A 19,287-nucleotide genomic window follows, 5' to 3' on the forward strand; every position below is an offset into this window, starting at 1 on the left:
GTGGAAAACGTCCACGTTTGGTAATGCTGATCAATAGTATTGTTGATTGATTAATTAAATTAAATCTCAGTTTAATTAAGAAAACACAGGGCAATGTTCTGCTGGGAAACTTTGGGTCCTGGCATTCATGTGGATGTTACTTTGACACGTATCACCTAACTAAATTTGTGGCAATGGTGGCAATGATGGCAGTGGCCTGTTTCAGCAGGATAATGCACCCTGCCACAATGCAAAAATTGTTCAGAAAGGGTTTGAGGGACATGACAAAGAGTTCTAGGTGTTGCCTTGGCTTCAAAATTCCCCATAGCTAAATCCGATTGAGCATCTATGGGATGTACTTGATGAACAAATCTGATCCATGGAGGCCCCACCTCACAACCTGATACCACAGGACATATGCAGAGGTCTTGTGGAGTCCTTGCCTTGACATATCAGAGCTGTTCTGGCAGCATGAGGGAAAACTACATGATATTAGGCAGGTGGTTTTAATGCTGTGGCTGATCAGTGTACATTGCAAATATTAAATCTAATGTAAACTAAATATAAACATGTCATTTTTGCAACCCTTGATGATACCAGATTAACCTGCAATAAGATGACAGAAGAGGGGTAGTGAGAAAAGACCCAAACAGATATGAAGAGTTAAGACAGTGGAGGATAAACAAAAGAAACCAGAGGACAAAACAAAATACTGAAGGCCTCAAATTAAGTTTGTTGTTACAATAGAAATGTGTACATGTGTTAGTATTTGAGTATTAGTTAGTATTTGAAACAAGAAAATAATTTTGTCCCAGTCTTTTCTGCAATACCTCTACTATCTTTGACAAAGTACCTTCTGTTTTTATCTGTTACTGTTTATCTCTACAGTAACCAATTGTTAAGGTTATTATTAACGTGCCGTTAACATTGTGTCCTTACCGATACAAACTGTCATTACTGCAGCACATTTATTTTAATTATTAATCAGATTTTTGTTTGCAAAAATTATTTTAACATTTCAGTAGAGATTATTTAGACATTGTGTGAAAACAACACATTTTTTTATTATATTTTTTACTACAAAAAGTTTTCATAAAAGAAATTAACAAACACAATATGCACCTGCTGCTCAAGATGTTTTATGCAATAAAAAAAAAAGTCAGAAGTGATTTTGGTTTGTGGAGTTATTCGCATACATTTTGTGAATTTAATCATTCCAGTTCTTAATTAAACTGAGATAAAATGTCTTCTTTCTGTTTTGATTATCCAGTATCAGGAGCGTCTGATCGCACACAGCTTGTGTGGAGACGGATTCAAAGTGATTCCGACTATTCCTTTGAGATCCAGATCATCTCCAGAGACTCCAGGTGGAGTTGTGAAGCGGTAGCTCTGAAGGAGGGAAGTGAAGAACAGGAAGAGCTCCATCCTGGCCAAACTCTCTCCCAAACAAACCCTTCGACCTGAGAGAGAGAGAGAGAGAGAGAGAGAGAGAGAGAGAGAGAGAGAGAGAGAGAGAGAGAGAGAGAGAGAGAGAGAGAGAGAGAGAGAGAGAGAGAGAATTGAATTTTAACACACCTTTATTACAAATAACCTAAACTAATACATTCAGTTCCTACCTACAGGAGTACACAAAAACATACACATTCAACATATCAAATATCCAAATAAATACCCATAAAAAAAACTCATTCCAAAACATGTGCAAACTGTAAACACTCATTAAATATTTCACACAGAGCCCCCTTATAACACCAAATCAATTCAAAAGACATAAGATCCCCCATAGACTTATAATACCGAAAGACAATTAAAATTCTGGATTTTACTAGGTTAAGAAACACAATCTGCAAATTAACACTTGAATTGCGTTCAATTTTTATTTTTCTAGTGTCATATATCGCCTTCTTCGCTTGACCCAGTAAAAAATTCAATGATTGACAACAAAATCGACGTCTCCGGATGTATTTAAATCCACAAATAAACATTTTCAAAGAAAAAATCTCATCAAAACGACCAAATAAACTCTTTAAAACCTGAAACAATGGTAAAAGCCTGTTACAATACACAAAAGCATGAAATATGTTCTCCTTCTGAATACAAAAAGGGCATTCATCACTAGTATCATGGTTTATGATGAGAGGAGTGTATTCAGTGTATTCAGAGGAGAGAAGGGGAGAGAGAGAGAGATACAGATACAGATACAGACAAACTGTTTTAAATTCCAAATTAAATGATTATTTCTTCAAAACACTGCTGTTTAGAGTTGAGCGTATACCTGCAGAAAAGGGCATGAAAGCATCTCTCTTGACAAACTGGCCCTTCTCGTCTAGGAAGTGTTCTGGGTAAAAGCTGTTCGGTTTCTCCCATTCGCTTGGATCCTTCAAAACAGACGTCAACAGAGGAATGACAGTGGTACCCTAGAAAATGGAGAAAAGACAATGTTCAAGATGCACATAGTATCTTTTCTAGGGATAAATATGTATTCTTCTGACTGACCTTCTTGATGAAGTATCCATTGAAGTGAACATCACAGCTGGTTATATGCGGCAGACTCAAGGGAACAATATTAGCCAGTCTCTGGGTTTCATGAATCACTGCATCTGTATACGGTAATTTCTTTCTATCTTCCACCGCTGGCTGACGTCCACCGATCACTCGGTCAATCTCCTCATGAACTTGATCTGCACAAAAATGCAACACACATTTGTTCCTGTAGACAACATTAAACTCAGCATTGAGGAAAAACTCTTGGCATTGCTGTGTTTTTTACCCTGTATATGAGGGTATTTGGCCATGAGCATCAAACCCCAGCGCAGAGTCGTTCCTGTCGTGTCAGTACCAGCGACAAACAGGTTTGCCACCGTCACAAGAAGATTCTCCTGGTGAAAGTGTGTGTCCTTCTTACAGGATTGCTGACAAGCAAAAATACATTCAAAATGCTCAATTAAACTTCTAGTAATTAGAAAAATTCAAAATTCAAAACATCAAAATTAATGTAGTTGTATTTTACAAACCAAAATCCAAAACTACATAAAAACTTCAAACAATACAAAGTTTGGAGAAAAAGAAACAAAGCAATGCATGAAACGAGAAACAGGTGCAATGCATTAATCAAACAATGAGTGACCATGGTAACAAAAGCTAACAAAGGAAACAGAACAGGAAACCAATAAGAATACAACTGAAACTCAGACTAAATGTGAAAGTAACACTTTACGATAAGGTCCCATTAGTAGTTTGCATTAACATGAACTAACTATGAGCAATACCTTTGTTAGAGTAATTATTCTTTTTTTAATTTAAGGCCTGGGACACACTAGACGACATTCAAATCTTAACCGCTTTTAAAACTGTGGGAGACCACAGGGCAGTTTGAACCGATTTTTAGCATTATAATCTTCCGAATGCACACACTAGAAGATTCATCCTGGACCCCGAGACCGCACACCTCTCCATTGTATTAACATTTTCACAGTGAGATGATATCTCATGGAGACTCGCGAGATCAAACTCGAGAAGAAAAACAAATGGAGGACGATCAACGTCGTCAGCTGGTTCTCCTGGCGAGAGTTTTGTGGGAAGAAAAACAAAGGAGAAAAGAATATGGGTGATCTTCTTTCTCAATACTCCACTTTTGTGGCTTGTTTGTGGCTGCAAAGTTTCAGCTATAGAAGCATGCAACATCCAGTTGGTTAAGTTTGCTCGCTCTCATTGGCTATCGCGGGTATTACATCAGAGGCAGCCCGATCAAGAGTCATGAGAACATGTTTGATATTTATGGTTTGAGATTGTGCGGGCTCCAACGTGATCGGGAGCAGTAAAATAATCGTAATGACACAACGCACTTGAGGATTTTTTTTGGACAAAAAGTCGTTTGCGAGAAGCCTTGAATCAGGTCACACACCCCAGATCATTGGGGGCGCAAATCAGGCCCAAAATCAGCTTTAAAAGTGTGTGGCCAGCCTTAGGAAAAAAATAACTTTTAACTAACTTTTAATTTGAATAATGTGTTAATAAATGTTTAACTTTTAATTTGAATAATGTGTTAATAATGCTGAAATTAATATGAACTATGATTAATACATGCTTTAGAAGTATTTTTAATTGTTAGTTCATCTTAAATTAACAAATGTTTACAAATGGAACCTTATTGTATTATGTTGCCAATTATATTAATTTTAGCATCTTTTGTGCATATTTAATTTTCATTTAATATCTATGACTAATAATTAAATAAATAATTATGTTTAAATATCAAAGCTGATGATTACTTTTTACTTTCTCCTGTATTTCTGTGGAACCAGGTGATTACAGTACCTCGTCCCTCTGTTTGCGGATGAGAAAGGAGTCGACAAACCCTCTGCTGTCGTGTGGATTCAGAGTCTCCAGCAGTCCAGTGATCAACCTCATCATTTCTGCTCTATTTTTCAACACATTTCTTACAATAATCCTTTTGCTGTTGAGGAATGGACCCAACCACGGAAATATATTATAAAGCTGCAAGTACACACAGAGAAAAAAAAATGCATGTATTAATGAGTTTAAAAAAAAAATGAAGTCACCAAAAACATACAGTAAAACATATTTCCATACCATCATAGAAGCCGATCCACCAACTTGAACATTTTCATTTGCCCTGTCGACCATTTCTGTAAATTGAGGGTCTTTGTATTCAAATCTGCTGCCGTACACAATAGATGAGATGATGTTTGACACAGCGTAGTTCACAGGCTGTGTTGTGTCGAAGGGTTTCCCTGTGAAGAGCAAACAAATGTCTATCAACGGATCCTTTAAACTACGAGCATGATTGCAGATGTCCATAAATGTGTTTCAGCTTGTACCTTCAAACTTATCAAACTCTCCTTTCAGATACTGAATTTCCTCTATGATTTTCTCTTCACTTCCTCTCTTGCCCATCCCGAAGTCCCGCAGGTTGCTGAGAGCGAAGCGTCGCATCTCTCTCCAGTTCTCTCCATTGGAAAAGAGGATTCCTGATCAACACAGAGAACCAACTGACCGTGAGTCTCAGCAACAACACAAGCAGAAAATGATTATTACTGGGTTAAACATATGTTAACCTTAGACCTCTGGGACTTATACAGTGTCAGCTTGCTTATACATGTTATATGTCAGGTTAATGAGCGACAAGTCATTTCACCACTGAATACACTGTAAAATCCAACAGTTGCTATAACTGTCACTTTTTAGCTAACTTTACTTAATGTCTAAACTTAATTGTAAATATATACTAGTAATCTATACTATTCACATACTATGCCTTTACTCGGAAAACCCAAGGGGGCAATTCTTAAAAGACTTTTCACTAATTTCCTCACTTCTGCAGTTATCTTTCTCTGCATTCACTAATTTCCTAAAGTCATCATCTTGAATGTGGAATTGTCAATACAACTGAAACATTTGAGAGAACATCACATAAGCTGACTTCATAAATTTATGTTAATTTCCCTAAAATGTTTTTGTTTGAACTCATCATTATGGTGATCAGTGTTCCCTTTGGTTGGGCACTTGGAACTTCATTTATATTTGTAATTCCTTAACAAATAAGTTATATCTCTATTGATGCAGTGATGCAACAAGAACATCACAGTTATTTGGTTTCAAAGGAAGGAAAGTAATAAATAGATTGCCTTTTAAAAGGTGGTCTAATTTCTAACTAAATCATTAATTTTTTTATGTTGAATAATGATCTTTTACAATTGTATTGCTAACACTTGTGAAACCTGTGAAACTTGTATTTGGGTTGATATAATCCCTCTATATTTGTGAAAATATCTTGCAATTGTCCATTCTTGAGTCACACACAGACTTCAACATTCAGCATGCACAACAAAACAATGGAAACAATGAAATGTTATGTATTTGTATTAATTGTAACAATAACAAATGTATTTGCTGTTTTTGTTGTACTACTACTACTACTGACACAAGACAGCGAATAAAATTGGCAAATAAAACAAAACAAAAATAGTCAAACAAAGCAATTGCATAATAGACCCTTCTCACATTATTATTTTACTGAACTGGAACTGAGCTCAATTCTCATTACATCACTATATAAGTCACCACAAGGTGGCAGGCTTATCACAAAAACGATGATACCCAATAGTACATACATTACACTTTCCTCCCCCACTAGATTACTCATACTAAAAAATATGAAACGCATAAATATAAACTTACTGCATAACATTTACAGTTAATCTAACACAGTGTTGCTAACTACAACATGGCAACAAATCAAAACTTTGTGGAGGTTTTCTACATCTCTCAGGATAACATCTCTGTAAGTCTGGGTGAGTTTCAGGTGCAACTGGATTTGCCACATCTGGCTTGTCTTCATGCGACACAGTCATTCACGTTAACTGAGGTAGGAGGGGCAGTTTCAACAGCCTCAATGTCCTTATCATTTGAATCAGGGGCAGATAAAGGAGAGGATTTTGTCTGGCGATCCACCAACTGATCTACATGATGTCTCCATGTGTTATCTCCCACCTTCACTGTGTACGTCAAGGGTCCAGTTCTAGTGGTAAAGGTACCTGGTTGCCACTTTTCAAGTCTATTGTCACGTGCTAAGACTTCTTGTCCAACTTGGAAGTTTCTTGTGGGTCTGTCATTCATGTGCACAAACTGTTTGTTTTCCACATTACGTCAAACATAGGGTTTGATGAGATCCAAGCGAGATCTTAAGTGCCTGTTCAGGAACATCATCGCTGGTGTTTGGCCAGTTGTGGCGTGTGTTGCATTTCTGTACATGAAAAGGAAGTTGTCTATTTTGTGTTGTAGCGAGACATTGTCCATTGTGTCATTGTCCATTGCTTTTATTGCTTTCTTGAAAGTCTTTACAAACTTTTCCGCCAAGCCGTTAATGGCTGGATGGTATGGTGCGGAAGTGATGTGTTTGACTCCATTCAGCTTCATGAATTTCTGAAACTCGTCTGAGACAAACTGTCGTCCATTATCCGTGCATATCTGTTCTAGCAACCCGTTCCTGGAGAATATTGTCCTCAACACAGAAACTTTTCAGATGTTTGACTTTATCGTAATAACTTCAGGCCATTTAGAATGCGATCAAGAACATTCAACAGTCCTTGAATGGTCCAGCAAAATCAAACGTGCACTCTTTGCCATGGTGTTGACAGCCATTCCCAGGGATGCAAAGGAGGCTAATGGTGGAGAGTTCTGGGTCCTTTGACATCCAGGACATTTGTTACAGGTAACTGACTCACGATTGTGGTATGAAACACATCAACTAGATCCATAGTATGTGATTTTTCCATAGACTTCAATGGAAGACGCGACAAGCCGTCCACATTACCGTGTAGTTTGGTGCCCTTGTACTCAATATCATATTGGTGAGCACCCAAGAAGAGTGAGCAATGCTGCAGCTGTGCCAAGGCCATCACTGAGACACCCTTCCAAACGTTGAAGATCGTGACCAAGGGCTGATGGTCTGTGATCAGGGTAAACCGTTGACCATACAGATAATGGTGAAACTTTTTAACACCCCACACAAGACTAAGTGCTTCTTGGTCTATTTGTGCATAGTTAAGTTCTGCTGCTGTTAGTGATCTCGATGCGAAGGCGATTGGTTTTTCTGTGCCTTCTGGAAACTTGTGTGATAGCACCGCGCCAATTCCATACGGCGACGCGTCGCATACCAGCCTTATGGGCATGGATGTGTTAAAATGTGTCAACACTACATCAGAAGTTATGAGCATTTTGGTCTTTTGGAAAGCTTTCTCTCAACTGTCTGACCATTTCCACTGTGTCCTTGTTTGCAACAGTGTGTTCAATGGATGTAGCACAGTCGAGAGGTTCGGAAGATATTTGTGGTAGTAGTTCTCAAGTCCGAGATATGTTCGAAGTTGAGACACATTCTGTGGGTGTGGTGCAGTTAACACAACTTCAATTTTGTCTTGCAACTTATGTAGACCATCTTTGTCTATCACATGACCACAGTAAGAAATCCGAGACTTGAAGAAATCACATTTTTCTTTGTTAGCTCTTAGTCTACACTCACACAGTCAAGTCAGCACCCGTTGTAAGTTTTGGAGGTGATCTGAATCATCCTTCCCTGTTACAATGATATCGTCCAGGTTACACTGCAGCACCAGGTTTCACTCCTTTCGACCTTAGTCAGGATTCCAATTTTTTCCAAATGATCCAGCTCCGCCTCCACCTTGGGACGAATTGCATATGGGACTGGGTGAGCTTTAAAGAATTTTGGAGAAGTGTCTTCTTTCAACTCCAGATTCCCTTTTATTCCTTTAAGCGTTCCTATTCCTTTCTGAAACACGGGTTTCCACATTTTGTATAATTTGAGCTAAAGTCATTTGTGTCTCTTTGTTTGAAATATGCTGGGAAACATCCAGGTTTTTTGTATTCAGTCCAGAGGTATTTTCCTCAGCCACTCGCGTCCAAACAATGCAGGTCTTCCGTTTTCCAGTACATACAGGTTCAGCTGCTGCTGATCTTAGTTGTACTTCACAGTTACTGGTAACTTTCCTTTCAGAGACACTTTTTCGCCAGAATAAGTCTTTGATATCACTGATGTCTTTTGCAGTGGTATTTTTGAATACCATCAGCTGCTGACATGACCGGTAAAGCAGATCCAGTGTCTAACTCCATTTTGAGTTTAACTCCTGACACTTCGGGTGTGAGCCAAATAACTCTTCGATCTGTCTCCTTAATATTATTTCCAGACATGAAAGATCACCCAAAAAAACAAAGAACTTGTTTTCAAATCATTTTCAGCTACTTGATGTACAGTGGCGGATTTGCTTTTCACTTTGTAAGTTTCTCCCCTTTTCTGTTTTGCACTCTCTCAATGTGCCCTTTTTTATGACACCTTCTGCACTCTTTATCTTTGAACCAGCAGTCAAGGCTTAAGCCCCCTTTCCACTGCACACGGCATTCGCATACGATTGTCGAATTTCGCCCACTGGTGTCAGTCGCACGGAACTTTGAAATTGGTCGTGAAGCAACCGTTACCCTCGGCTATTCACAATGGTTAAATTAATGATTTTAATGAATGTAATGCATGCATGAATATATCCACACAAAACAAATGACCCTCAATACATCTAAAATAAAAACATAGTCGATTTTATAGAGCTAATCAATATAAATATTGATTTAATAATTATAAGATATTTTTTCTGCCATAATTATTAATAACAGCCATTTAGCAGAAATAACGTTTACAGAATGACGTTAAAGTGTTAAAATATTGATAATTCTAGCTTCGCGCTCATAGTTTTGATTAGAATACATCACATCCGGTCGACCGTTCACATACGGTCTAGCCGCAGAAGTTCAGATATTTCAACGCATCCGAAGCTCAAATCGGATCCGAAATTTCCGCATACGCATATGATCGTTTGTATGTTTGTATTTTCAAAATGTCTAACATTTACAGTTTGTTCTGTACGTTAAGAAAACAACAAAGATTCCTACCATGTTCGTCGTTCATTATCCTGAAACCAGGTCCAATTTGTCTGTCGCCGAACTCTTCTGCATAGTTCACGAGAGCTTCTTTGACAGTTTTGTACCCAACTAAGACCACAGTTTTTCTGGGACCCAAAAACACTTGGAATATGTTTCCGTAGGTTTTGGACAGCTGGAGGACACAGAGAAAGACATTTACAAACAAATCTTAAATTGTTTGACCACTATTCATTTTAAACGTATCAAGTTCTCACCTCAAAAAAGGTGTCAAAGGGTCTATCGAGGTCAAGGGTCAGCAGGTTCCCCAGCAGCGGCAGAGGTTTGGGTCCCGGTGGCTCTTTCCCCTCTTTCTGAGATCTGGATCCAGAGGAAAGCAAATACAAAACCAGAAGCAACAACAAAGCACCCAGTAATGTACCTGTGCTGAGAAACTGTAGAAGTGACTCGATTACAGCCATTTTCTCTCTCAGCTTCTGAACTGATGCACTCACAGATTTATAGCTGCTTTTTAAGGGAGGGACCTTGTGTGATCCTAAACTAATTGTAAATATCCATGAGAATAGAGGGTTGGTATCGTTACATGAGCATGTATGTGACACACGTTGTGGTAAATCATTAACCTTCTTTAGCTTGTTATAAAAAGACAGGAACATGAATCAAGCAATAAAGCCTTAAAAGCGCTGCCCTTAGACATTCCACACCATAATCCATAATCAAGGATTGAGGACTGTTTTTAAAAGTTGAAGGACATTCAACACATGCACTCCAACACTTTTTATATAATGTGCGATATGCTTTTTAAATGTAATTTAATGTGTATGTTTATGTTTAATGACAATGTACAATGACAATAAAGTATCTTGCATCTTACATTATGAAACGGTCACCACGTGAAAGTCTGGTGTGGAGTGCCCTCTAGTGGCTCTCAAGGGCACTCCACACCAGACTTTCACGTTCACCTGTATCTCATTATCTTGTTTAGTTCAACCCATATAGCCTGGTTCACCCCATCACTCACTGCGAAATCTTGTTTAGTGTCACACTGCAACTCTGAGCGTTTTCCTGGTTTTCTTGTTTCTTGTTTTTTGGATTTCTTGCCTGTTCCTTGGATTACTCTCTTGCCTCTGACCCCTGCCTGTCTTGTTTTTGTTTTGTTTTGTTTGTTTGTCTACCTGTGTTTTGACCCATTGCCTGTTTATTGGATTACGTGTCTGGATTGCCTCTTAATAAAGCTGCTATTGGATCTCACCTTCGAGTCTCGGAGCGGTTCATGACAGAAAACTTCGCCAACACAGATCCAGCAGCCAAGTAAGACCCAGACCCATCATGAATCCAGCAGCACAGATCATGCGTCTCTGTCAGGGAGACCAGCCCATAGAGGAATACGTCATGGACTTTTTGGAGCTGGCTCGCTTGACCTGTATGGACGAGTTATGTCTGATGATCTTTTTTCGTGGAGGACTATCCGAGCCGCTTAGCTCCGTAATGCCACTTTATCACCCTAGCTGGACTCTGAAACATTATGTTGACTTGGCCCTGCAACTGAGTGGCTCAACTTTTTCTGTGGGTTTCACGTCTGCCGAGCCTGAGCTTCACGTCATGCCCACTCTAGTGTTGGCAACTCCTGTGCTAACACCGCTCACCAGCGCAGTCACACCAAAGCCTCATCCCGCCATGGCCTCTGCAGAGCCTGAGTCTCTTCACGTCAGCCCCGCAGAGCCTGAGTCTCTTCACGTCAGCCCCGCAGAGCCTGAGTCTCTTCACGTCAGCCCCGCAGAGCCTGAGTCTCTTCACGTCAGCCCCGCAGAGCCTGAGTCTCTTCACGTGAGCCCCGCAGAGCCTGAGTCTCTTCACGTCAGCCCCGCAGAGCCTGAGTCTCTTCACGTCAGCCCCGCAGAGCCTGAGTCTCTTCACGTCAGCCCCGCAGAGCCTGAGTCTCTTCACGTCAGCCCCGCAGAGCCTGAGTCTCTTCACGTCAGCCCCGCAGAGCCTGAGTCTCTTCACGTCAGCCCCGCAGAGCCTGAGTCTCTTCACGTCAGCCCCGCAGAGCCTGAGTCTCTTCACGTCAGCCCCGCAGAGCCTGAGTCTCTTCACGTCAGCCCCGCCGAGCCAGAGCTTCACGGCAGTCCCGCCGAGCCAGAGCTTCACGGCAGTCCCGCCGAGCCAGAGCTTCACGGCAGTCCCGCCGAGCCAGAGCTTCACGGCAGTCCCGCCGAGCTAGAGCTTCACGGCAGTCCCGCCGAGCCAGAGCTTCACGGCAGTCCCGCCGAGCAAGAGCTTCACGGCGTCACGTCTGCCGATCCAGGGACTGTTCACGTCACGTCTGCTGATCCAGGGACTGTTCACGTCACGTCTGCCGATCCAGGGACTGTTCACGTCACGTCTGCCGATCCAGGGACTGTTCACGTCACGTCTGCCGATCCAGGGACTGTTCACGTCACGTCTGCCGATCCAGGGACTGTTCACGTCACGTCTGCCGATCCAGGGACTGTTCACGTCACGTCTGCCGATCCAGAGACTGTTCACGTCACGTCTGCCGATCCAGGGACTGTTCACGTCACGTCTGCCGATCCAGGGACTGTTCACGTCACGTCTGCCGAGCCAGTGTCTCCGGACAAGATGGCCGCCGCCGAGCCAGTGTCTCCGGACAAGATGGCCACCGCCGAGCCAGTGTCTCAGGACAAGATGGCCGCCACCACCGCCGCCGAACCAGTGTCTCAGGACAAGATGGTCTCCGCCGAGCCAGTGTCTCAGGACAAGATGGCCGCCGCCGAGCCAGTGACTCAGGACAAGATGGTCTCCGCCGAGCCAGTGTCTTTGGACAAGATGGCCGCCGCCGAGCCAGTGTCTCCAGACGAGATGGCCGCTTCCACGTCGCCTGAGCCCTCAGCAGAGATGGCCACCAACACGCCTGAACCTGAGCCCTCAGCAGAGATAGCCGCTGCCACGGTGTCTGTTCCTGTGTCTGTTCCTGAGCCGGTGTCTGTTCCTGAGCCGGTGTCTGTTCCTGTGCCAAGGTCGCCTGCAGGGTCGTCTCCGCCCTGGCCGCATGAAGGGTCGTCTCCTCCCTGGCCCCCTGAACCGTCTGCTCCGCCCTGGCCGCCTGAAGGTTCGTCTCCTCCTTGGTCGCCTGCACTGCCTGCTCCGCCCTGGTCGCCCGCACTGCCTGCTCCACCCTGGTTGCCCTGGTCGCCCGCACTGCCTGCTCCGCCCTGGTTGCCCTGGTCGCCCGCACTGCCTGCTCCACCCTGGTCGCCCGCACTGCCTGCTCCGCCCTGGTCGCCCGCACTGCCTGCTCCGCCCTGGTCGCCCGCACTGCCTGCTCCGCCCTGGTCGCCCGCACAGCCTGATCCGCACAGCCTGATCCGCCCTGGTCGCCTGCACAGCCTGATCCGCCCTCGTCGCCTGCACAGCCTGATCCGCCCTGGTCGCCTGCACAGCCTGATCCGCCCTGGCCTCCCGTCTTGCCGCAGTCTCCAGGTCCTCTTCCACTTCACGGGCCTGGCCCTCCATCCCGCCCCCGGGTCGTCCTCTGCTCCACCACCCTCCTGGACTATTTTTCTGAGCGTCTGGAATCCGCTCCTTAAAGGGGGGGGGGGGGCTGGAGTGCCCTTGAGAGCCACTAGAGGGCACTCCACACCAGACTTTCACGTTCATTCACAGACTACATCTCCCATCATTCTCTGCCTGGACTCATCAGCACTCATTATCACATTCACCTGTATCTCATTATCTTGTTTATTTGACCCCATATAGCCTGGTTCACCCCAGCACTCACTGCGAAATCTTGTTTAGTGTCACACTGCAACTCTGAGCGTTTTCCTGGTTTTCTTGTTTCTTGGTTTTCGGATTTCTTGCCTGTTCCTTGGATTACTCTCTTGCCTTTGACCCCTGCCTGTCTTGTTTTTGTTTTGTTTTTGTTTGTTTGGACTGTCTACCTGTGTTTTGACCCATTGACTGTTTATTGGATTACGTGTCTGGATTGCCCCTTAATAAAGCTGCTATTGGATCTCACCTTCGAGTCTCGGAGCAGTTCGTGACACATTAGGGTAAAGCAAATGCATGTATTGATGTTTTAGTAATTTTTGGCAGTACAAGTGAGTTTAATACATTGATCAATTGTTAATATGGTTAATGATTTAATGCACTGAGCACTGCTGTAGTTTATATCGCAACACTCTCTAACAGCAGAAAAGGCTATACTGAATTTTTTTTTAAATATTAATGAACCATTATTGCATCATGCTTTTTAAGTAAATTCAACTTGAAGTAATTAAGTAAAATTAACAAGAGCAAGAAACCTTGTTATAAATACTTAAATATACAAATTCACACAACATTCTTTAATGAGTTTACTTAGAAAACTTGAGTATTGGTAACTCAATTTTACAAGTTGAGCACTTGGTTCAGTCAACCTAGTTTTAAAAAACGTTTTCTTAACAAGTTTGTTCATAAACTTCAATTATATGGAAACTGATTGCCTTACATTTCTCAAGCATGTTTTACTCAAAGTTGTAAGTTGCTAATATAAAGACATACAAAAAAAGTGTTTAGACAACAATGGTCTGTACATTTATTTACATTTATTAAACTGCATAATGCAAATACTTGGTGTATTTTAATTAAGTGAAATAAGAAAAAAAGTAGCTGTAAAAGTTTTATAAAGTAGCTAATAAACATCACTGAAATACAGTTATTGCCTTTTAAATAAAGCCACGTGCAGCATATCAATGTTTCTTGGTCTTATCTTGGACTGAAGCACAGGCTCTACTTCTCAGCACAATGCTGACCCATCATTAAAACATGCCTTTTGTGTAACATATATGCACTAAATATTGTTGTATTGCCTCCTTTCCCAGCATTGCACAGCAAATTTCAAATTTACCTTTCCTGGCATGTGTGTGGTTGTTGGCCAACTCCAAACTCATCTCTATACGAATTGCCTACTAGAAACTTTTCAATCTGGGTTTAGATCTAGACATGGTACAGATACTGCACTAGTCAGGGTCTTGAATAATCCTCATTGTTATAGCTAATTCTGAGGCTTGTGGCATTTTGGTTTTGTTAGATCTTAATGCTGCATTCGATACCATATGTCATATTATTGGACAGATTGGACTGGTCTTTCTGGAACTGTGGAACTGGTTCAAATCTTACCTCTCAGATCGCTCCCAATTTGTTTACCTGGGTACTAACAGATCTCAGACTGTGCCTTCGTGTCAGGGTGTCCCTCAGGGGTCAGTTGTGGGTCCCGTTTTACAACCCGTTTAGTGTTTATATGCTGCCTCTTGGGCAGATCATTCGGAAGTATGGCCTGAGCTATCACTGTTATGCGGACGACACATTTATATTAGAGAGGTATGTATCAGCTCGTCTTAGTTAAGGGAATAACATAGTTTAATATGAAAAAAACGGTGGAGTGTTCCTTTAACAACACAAACTATCAGTGAATGAGTCAAACTCACTTAGACTGCTGACAGTTTTTCCATGCATCATTTTATTACGTCCATGTATGTGGTTACAGTCTAATCATATAAAACAGTGGAATCGCTCCAGAACTCTGTCCCGTCTTACCTGCACTCGAGGCAGTAACGTGAGCTCCACTGAGAGTCTTCACTCCTATTGGAAATTCGCTGCTCATTTGCAAAAAGTTAAACTTTTCTGAACTTTTGTCACGTGACTCGCATCGCTTGACTTGCCTCCATGCAGTCACTGTCGTTCGTGTCGCTGGAAGTCAACAGCCCTCCACTGAAAATGAATGGGACCAAAGCCACTGAATGGCAAAAAAGCGAAAAAAGCGTAACGCCTGCTAACACTGCAGCACACAGGGAAGGAGACAAGAGGCTGTTTTTTTTAATGGATGTAAATGGAGGAGAGGATTTACTACGCTGAATAAACTGTTTTTGTGTGGAAATAGCTTATCATTTAATGAATTGACAGCCTCATCGGCTAATCTTGTCAACATGTTTGCTCTTAACCCTCTGGGGTCTGAGGTGTTTTCTGGACCCTGGAGGTGTTTTGACATGCTCTGACATTTGTGCTTTCTGTTACTTATAACATTTTCATTGCTAAAGTCTGATTATACTGTATTCAGCATAAACTCTGCTACAATAATATGTGAGCAGCATGTATGTAAAAGTTTGTAGTTTTGAGAAAATGACATTTATGCGTAGTTGAAATAAGCCTATAAAATCCATACGGAATATTTGTTCACAGGACTTTTCTAGAACTGGATTTTGTAGCCTTGAATTTTTCAAATTCAAAAAGCTGTGATAATCATCTTGTCCACTCATTCACATAAAACAAGATATTGATTTAAAATTTGCAAGACATGTTTTGTGTTAGAAATATCATAATAGAGATGGCGTAAATGATCAGGAATAAAGATGCGTTTCACACCTGGGAAGACAAAGACCCTTCCGATTAGGAATCCAATTGTAAATTTTTAAATTCACAAAAATATTTTAAAAGACCACCAGTTTTGTTGTGCCTGCTTGTACAATTTGGCAGCAAAATGTTGTGCTTATATATTAATATGAATAATAATGATTATTAGTAGCCTACTAAATAAAAATATATATGATACAGTAATATAACTATTTACTATATTAATTATTTCACATTCATTTTTAGTTTTATTTAGTTTACACCGGAATAAAATGCTGTTTTATTAGAGATGTCACGGACAATTGGTGTGATTCAGTTTAATGCACTTCTCATTCATTTCCATGGTATCCACAAACTGACAGTTGCACAGCTCTGAACGAAATTAAATGATGCCAAGGCTGTAACCTGAACGTTATCAAGACACACATGATCAAAGTTAGCCGTTACGCTTTTTCCAATGGTAGAGCCATGGACTGGCGGAATAAACAGGGCTTTACGGTGCGTGCGCACTGGCTCGAAGAGAGCAGAGCAATGATTTTCAGTTCATTCCTATTGAAGATGAGATTCATGCTCGCGCCAAAACAATTCAAATCCATTTTTTTTTTTTAAATGAATGAATGAACTATAATGAAAATTATTTTCTATGCATAAATCTTGACATCAATCCAGGATTAAAAAATATATATATATATATTTCAACAATTTACATACATACTATACATTTGTACGAATGTTATTATAAGCTCTCCTGTTTGTATTTTATATATTAAAACCTTACTATAATAATTCAATCAGACAATAATTCATCTCTCTACATCTACTACTTTAATTCATTGTACTACATCTACTACTTTTATTCATTGTTTTAATTTCCCTTGTTTTTATTTTGTGCTTATTTTCTATGCAAAGCACTTTGAGTTGCCATAGTGTGATTATTTTAATTCCTTTCTATGCAAAGCACTTTGAATTGCCATAGTGTATGAAATGTGCTATGTAAATAAACTTGCCTTGCCTCTCACCTCTGTCACACTTTAACCTGGAGTGACTTCAGACCTACTTTCACAGACCTGATTAAGCAATGCAATGTTTCGTCAGAGGGTTTAGGATTTAAAACCATGTGTCACGAACACTAACTGTCCCTGTCAATCAAATCAGATCTCAAAAAGCAGTTCTCCTCTGGCAAATGAATGAACGCAGTGTCATTATGATTCAGGCTGCATTACAGGTCAGAAGACAATATGGACAGATTGTGTCACGCTCAATCTTAAAACCCATGAACTAAACTAAACTAAAGGTACAACAAGATATGACAAAAATAAAAATTTAATAACGGTTCACTTGTAACAAAAATAAACAGTGTTTTTATAATATCAATTAAAGACTTTAACCAACCAAATACTCAAACTGTAGACAATAACTATGAGTCCATCCAAAGTTAATTGAATTTAACTTGTGCGCAAAATTGGAATATCGTATAAAACATTTGCGTGCAAAATATCAGTATAATAAAAATGTAAATTGCTGCAATCAGGGGAAGCCATTGTGGCTCAGAACTTGAAGATAATTTTTTTTAGAATTTATGCGCATCTTGGCATTTGCATCCAGCATTTTTTTTTAATACAATTTCCCAAAATTTGCATAAAAATAGATGGATGGAAATAGCTATTGTAACACTTTTCCTATTCACCCTGTGATGTTAATCGTTTTGCACTGGTATGATGTTCAGCTATTGTCTTAAAACAAACATTAACTAACTACCCTTAGGTACTGTATAAATGGCAATAAAAATGGCAATAAAAATCCACTATAAATGGTTCATTCTTAGCCGAAAGAGCAGCATTTTTCCTCTGTTCAGTTTTACTGTTTACTTGGCCTGATATATTGATGGCCAACTGCATCAATAGTAAGGTTGCATCACTATATTACACAGCTGTTTTAACAGACCTGCAATAGATCAGATCAGACCAAAGATTATTTAACATTGTGCAATACACTTACGCAACATATCTGTACTGCAATATATCAAAACAATAGTGTATCATGTTGATAGTTAATGTGATGCACTTCACATGTGGTTCCTCTGCTATGTGAACTTGAGAAGAACTGACTTTATGCATTCATTCATTAATCGCCATAACACCAGCTGATTCAAAAGACAGTGACCAAAAATTATGGCAAAAAGTAAAGTTAGTCACTTGATCAAATGCAATGATATTTACACATTACAAGTGAGTCTAAATACCTAAATTGTGCCGCTGTACTGAAAGACAGTTGGCATTCGTCCTCCATGGCTGAACCTTCACCTGTCTGAGGATGATTAGCTTTTATTGCTAACTGTGTCAGGGGTAAACAGGAACACGGAGACTGTTTTGATTGTGAGAACATAAAAGGTGAATTGTGGTGAATTTCAGTTCAAGATACGGAATGTCTTCATCTTCAACCCATATACTCGTAAAAGTCAACGAAATGAACTCTAGCCTCCTTTTTTCCAGAACAATGCTAACACGGGTTTTAAACTTTTGGCATTGATGGTTCCATGAAGAACCTTTAACATCCATGGAACCTTTCCATCGCAAAAAAATGAAATAAAAGGTTATTTATAGTGAAAAGGGGTTAATTAGATTTAGATGTTAATAACTGCAGAAATTAATCATCAAACTGAGAAAGGGTCCATAGGATATCAAAGAGAAAACAACTGTTGAACACAATTCCTTTGCATAAGGCCGATTTAATAAAAAAAAAAAGAAAAAGGAAAAATGACAATACTTACATTTCTCACAGGTTAATTGAGTGATAGCCTACAGTACACAAGATTACAATTATGTAAATTCCCTTTTTGCATTATGGTATATATTTTGACCATTTTTAATCAACATTGTCATCATTAACATTGTCAAGTTTGCTTTCTCGATTCTCAAAATGCAATATTTCAGTTTCAAACAAGCAGTTCAGACACGACAGCCAGAGCACTGTGCAAAACAGACCAATAAACATAGAAAAAACATAGAAAAGAAACTATTTGTGGTCAGTCACCTTAAAGCCCTATTTTATATTTAGTATGTCAGAGTGTACGAGGTTAAGGTGACGAATGAGCCCGCGTTTTTTTCCTTCGCTATGAATTAAGTACATTCAGTTAACATGAATCTGGACGGAAATGTGGACTGACGCAGGTTAAACTGATTGTAGAATCAATCAAGAGCATAACAATGTGCAAAGCATTGGAGAAATTAGCCAAGCCGCATGAAGTACAAGCAGAACACATTTCTCGTAGTTATATAAAAACTTTCAATGCAATGAGAATGATTTTACAAACAAAATGATTCTTACATTAAATCCTTGGCTTTACGATACTTCATGTTTCTGTGAGCTCTTTTATGGATCTTTCTGACGGCTATTGAATTGGTCCACATCAGTAGTGCAACAGAACACAGCAGGATGAATCCAAAACCACAG

At 40.4% G+C, this 19,287-nt stretch overlaps 1 protein-coding gene across 1 annotated transcript in view; it reads right to left on the reverse strand.

The window, feature by feature from the left end:
* Positions 1–10,178, reverse strand: part of LOC307171483 (uncharacterized protein) — a 39,326-nt gene extending 29,148 nt beyond the window's left edge. Inside the window, exons 1-9 of the mRNA XM_079893114.1 lie at positions 9,702–10,178; positions 9,457–9,619; positions 4,821–4,970; positions 4,573–4,733; positions 4,297–4,476; positions 2,750–2,891; positions 2,476–2,660; positions 2,255–2,396; positions 1,260–1,439 (exon numbers count right to left, since the gene is read on the reverse strand). Coding sequence (XP_079749240.1) covers positions 1,260–1,439; positions 2,255–2,396; positions 2,476–2,660; positions 2,750–2,891; positions 4,297–4,476; positions 4,573–4,733; positions 4,821–4,970; positions 9,457–9,619; positions 9,702–10,100 — 1,702 coding nt within the window. The 5' untranslated portion in view covers positions 10,101–10,178. The remainder of the gene's footprint in view (positions 1–1,259; positions 1,440–2,254; positions 2,397–2,475; positions 2,661–2,749; positions 2,892–4,296; positions 4,477–4,572; positions 4,734–4,820; positions 4,971–9,456; positions 9,620–9,701) is intronic.
* Positions 10,179–19,287: the final 9,109 nt, after the last annotated feature.

This window comes from Squalius cephalus (genome assembly GCF_949319135.1).
Source record: "Squalius cephalus genome assembly, chromosome: 1".
Classification (NCBI taxonomy): domain Eukaryota; kingdom Metazoa; phylum Chordata; class Actinopteri; order Cypriniformes; family Leuciscidae; genus Squalius; species Squalius cephalus.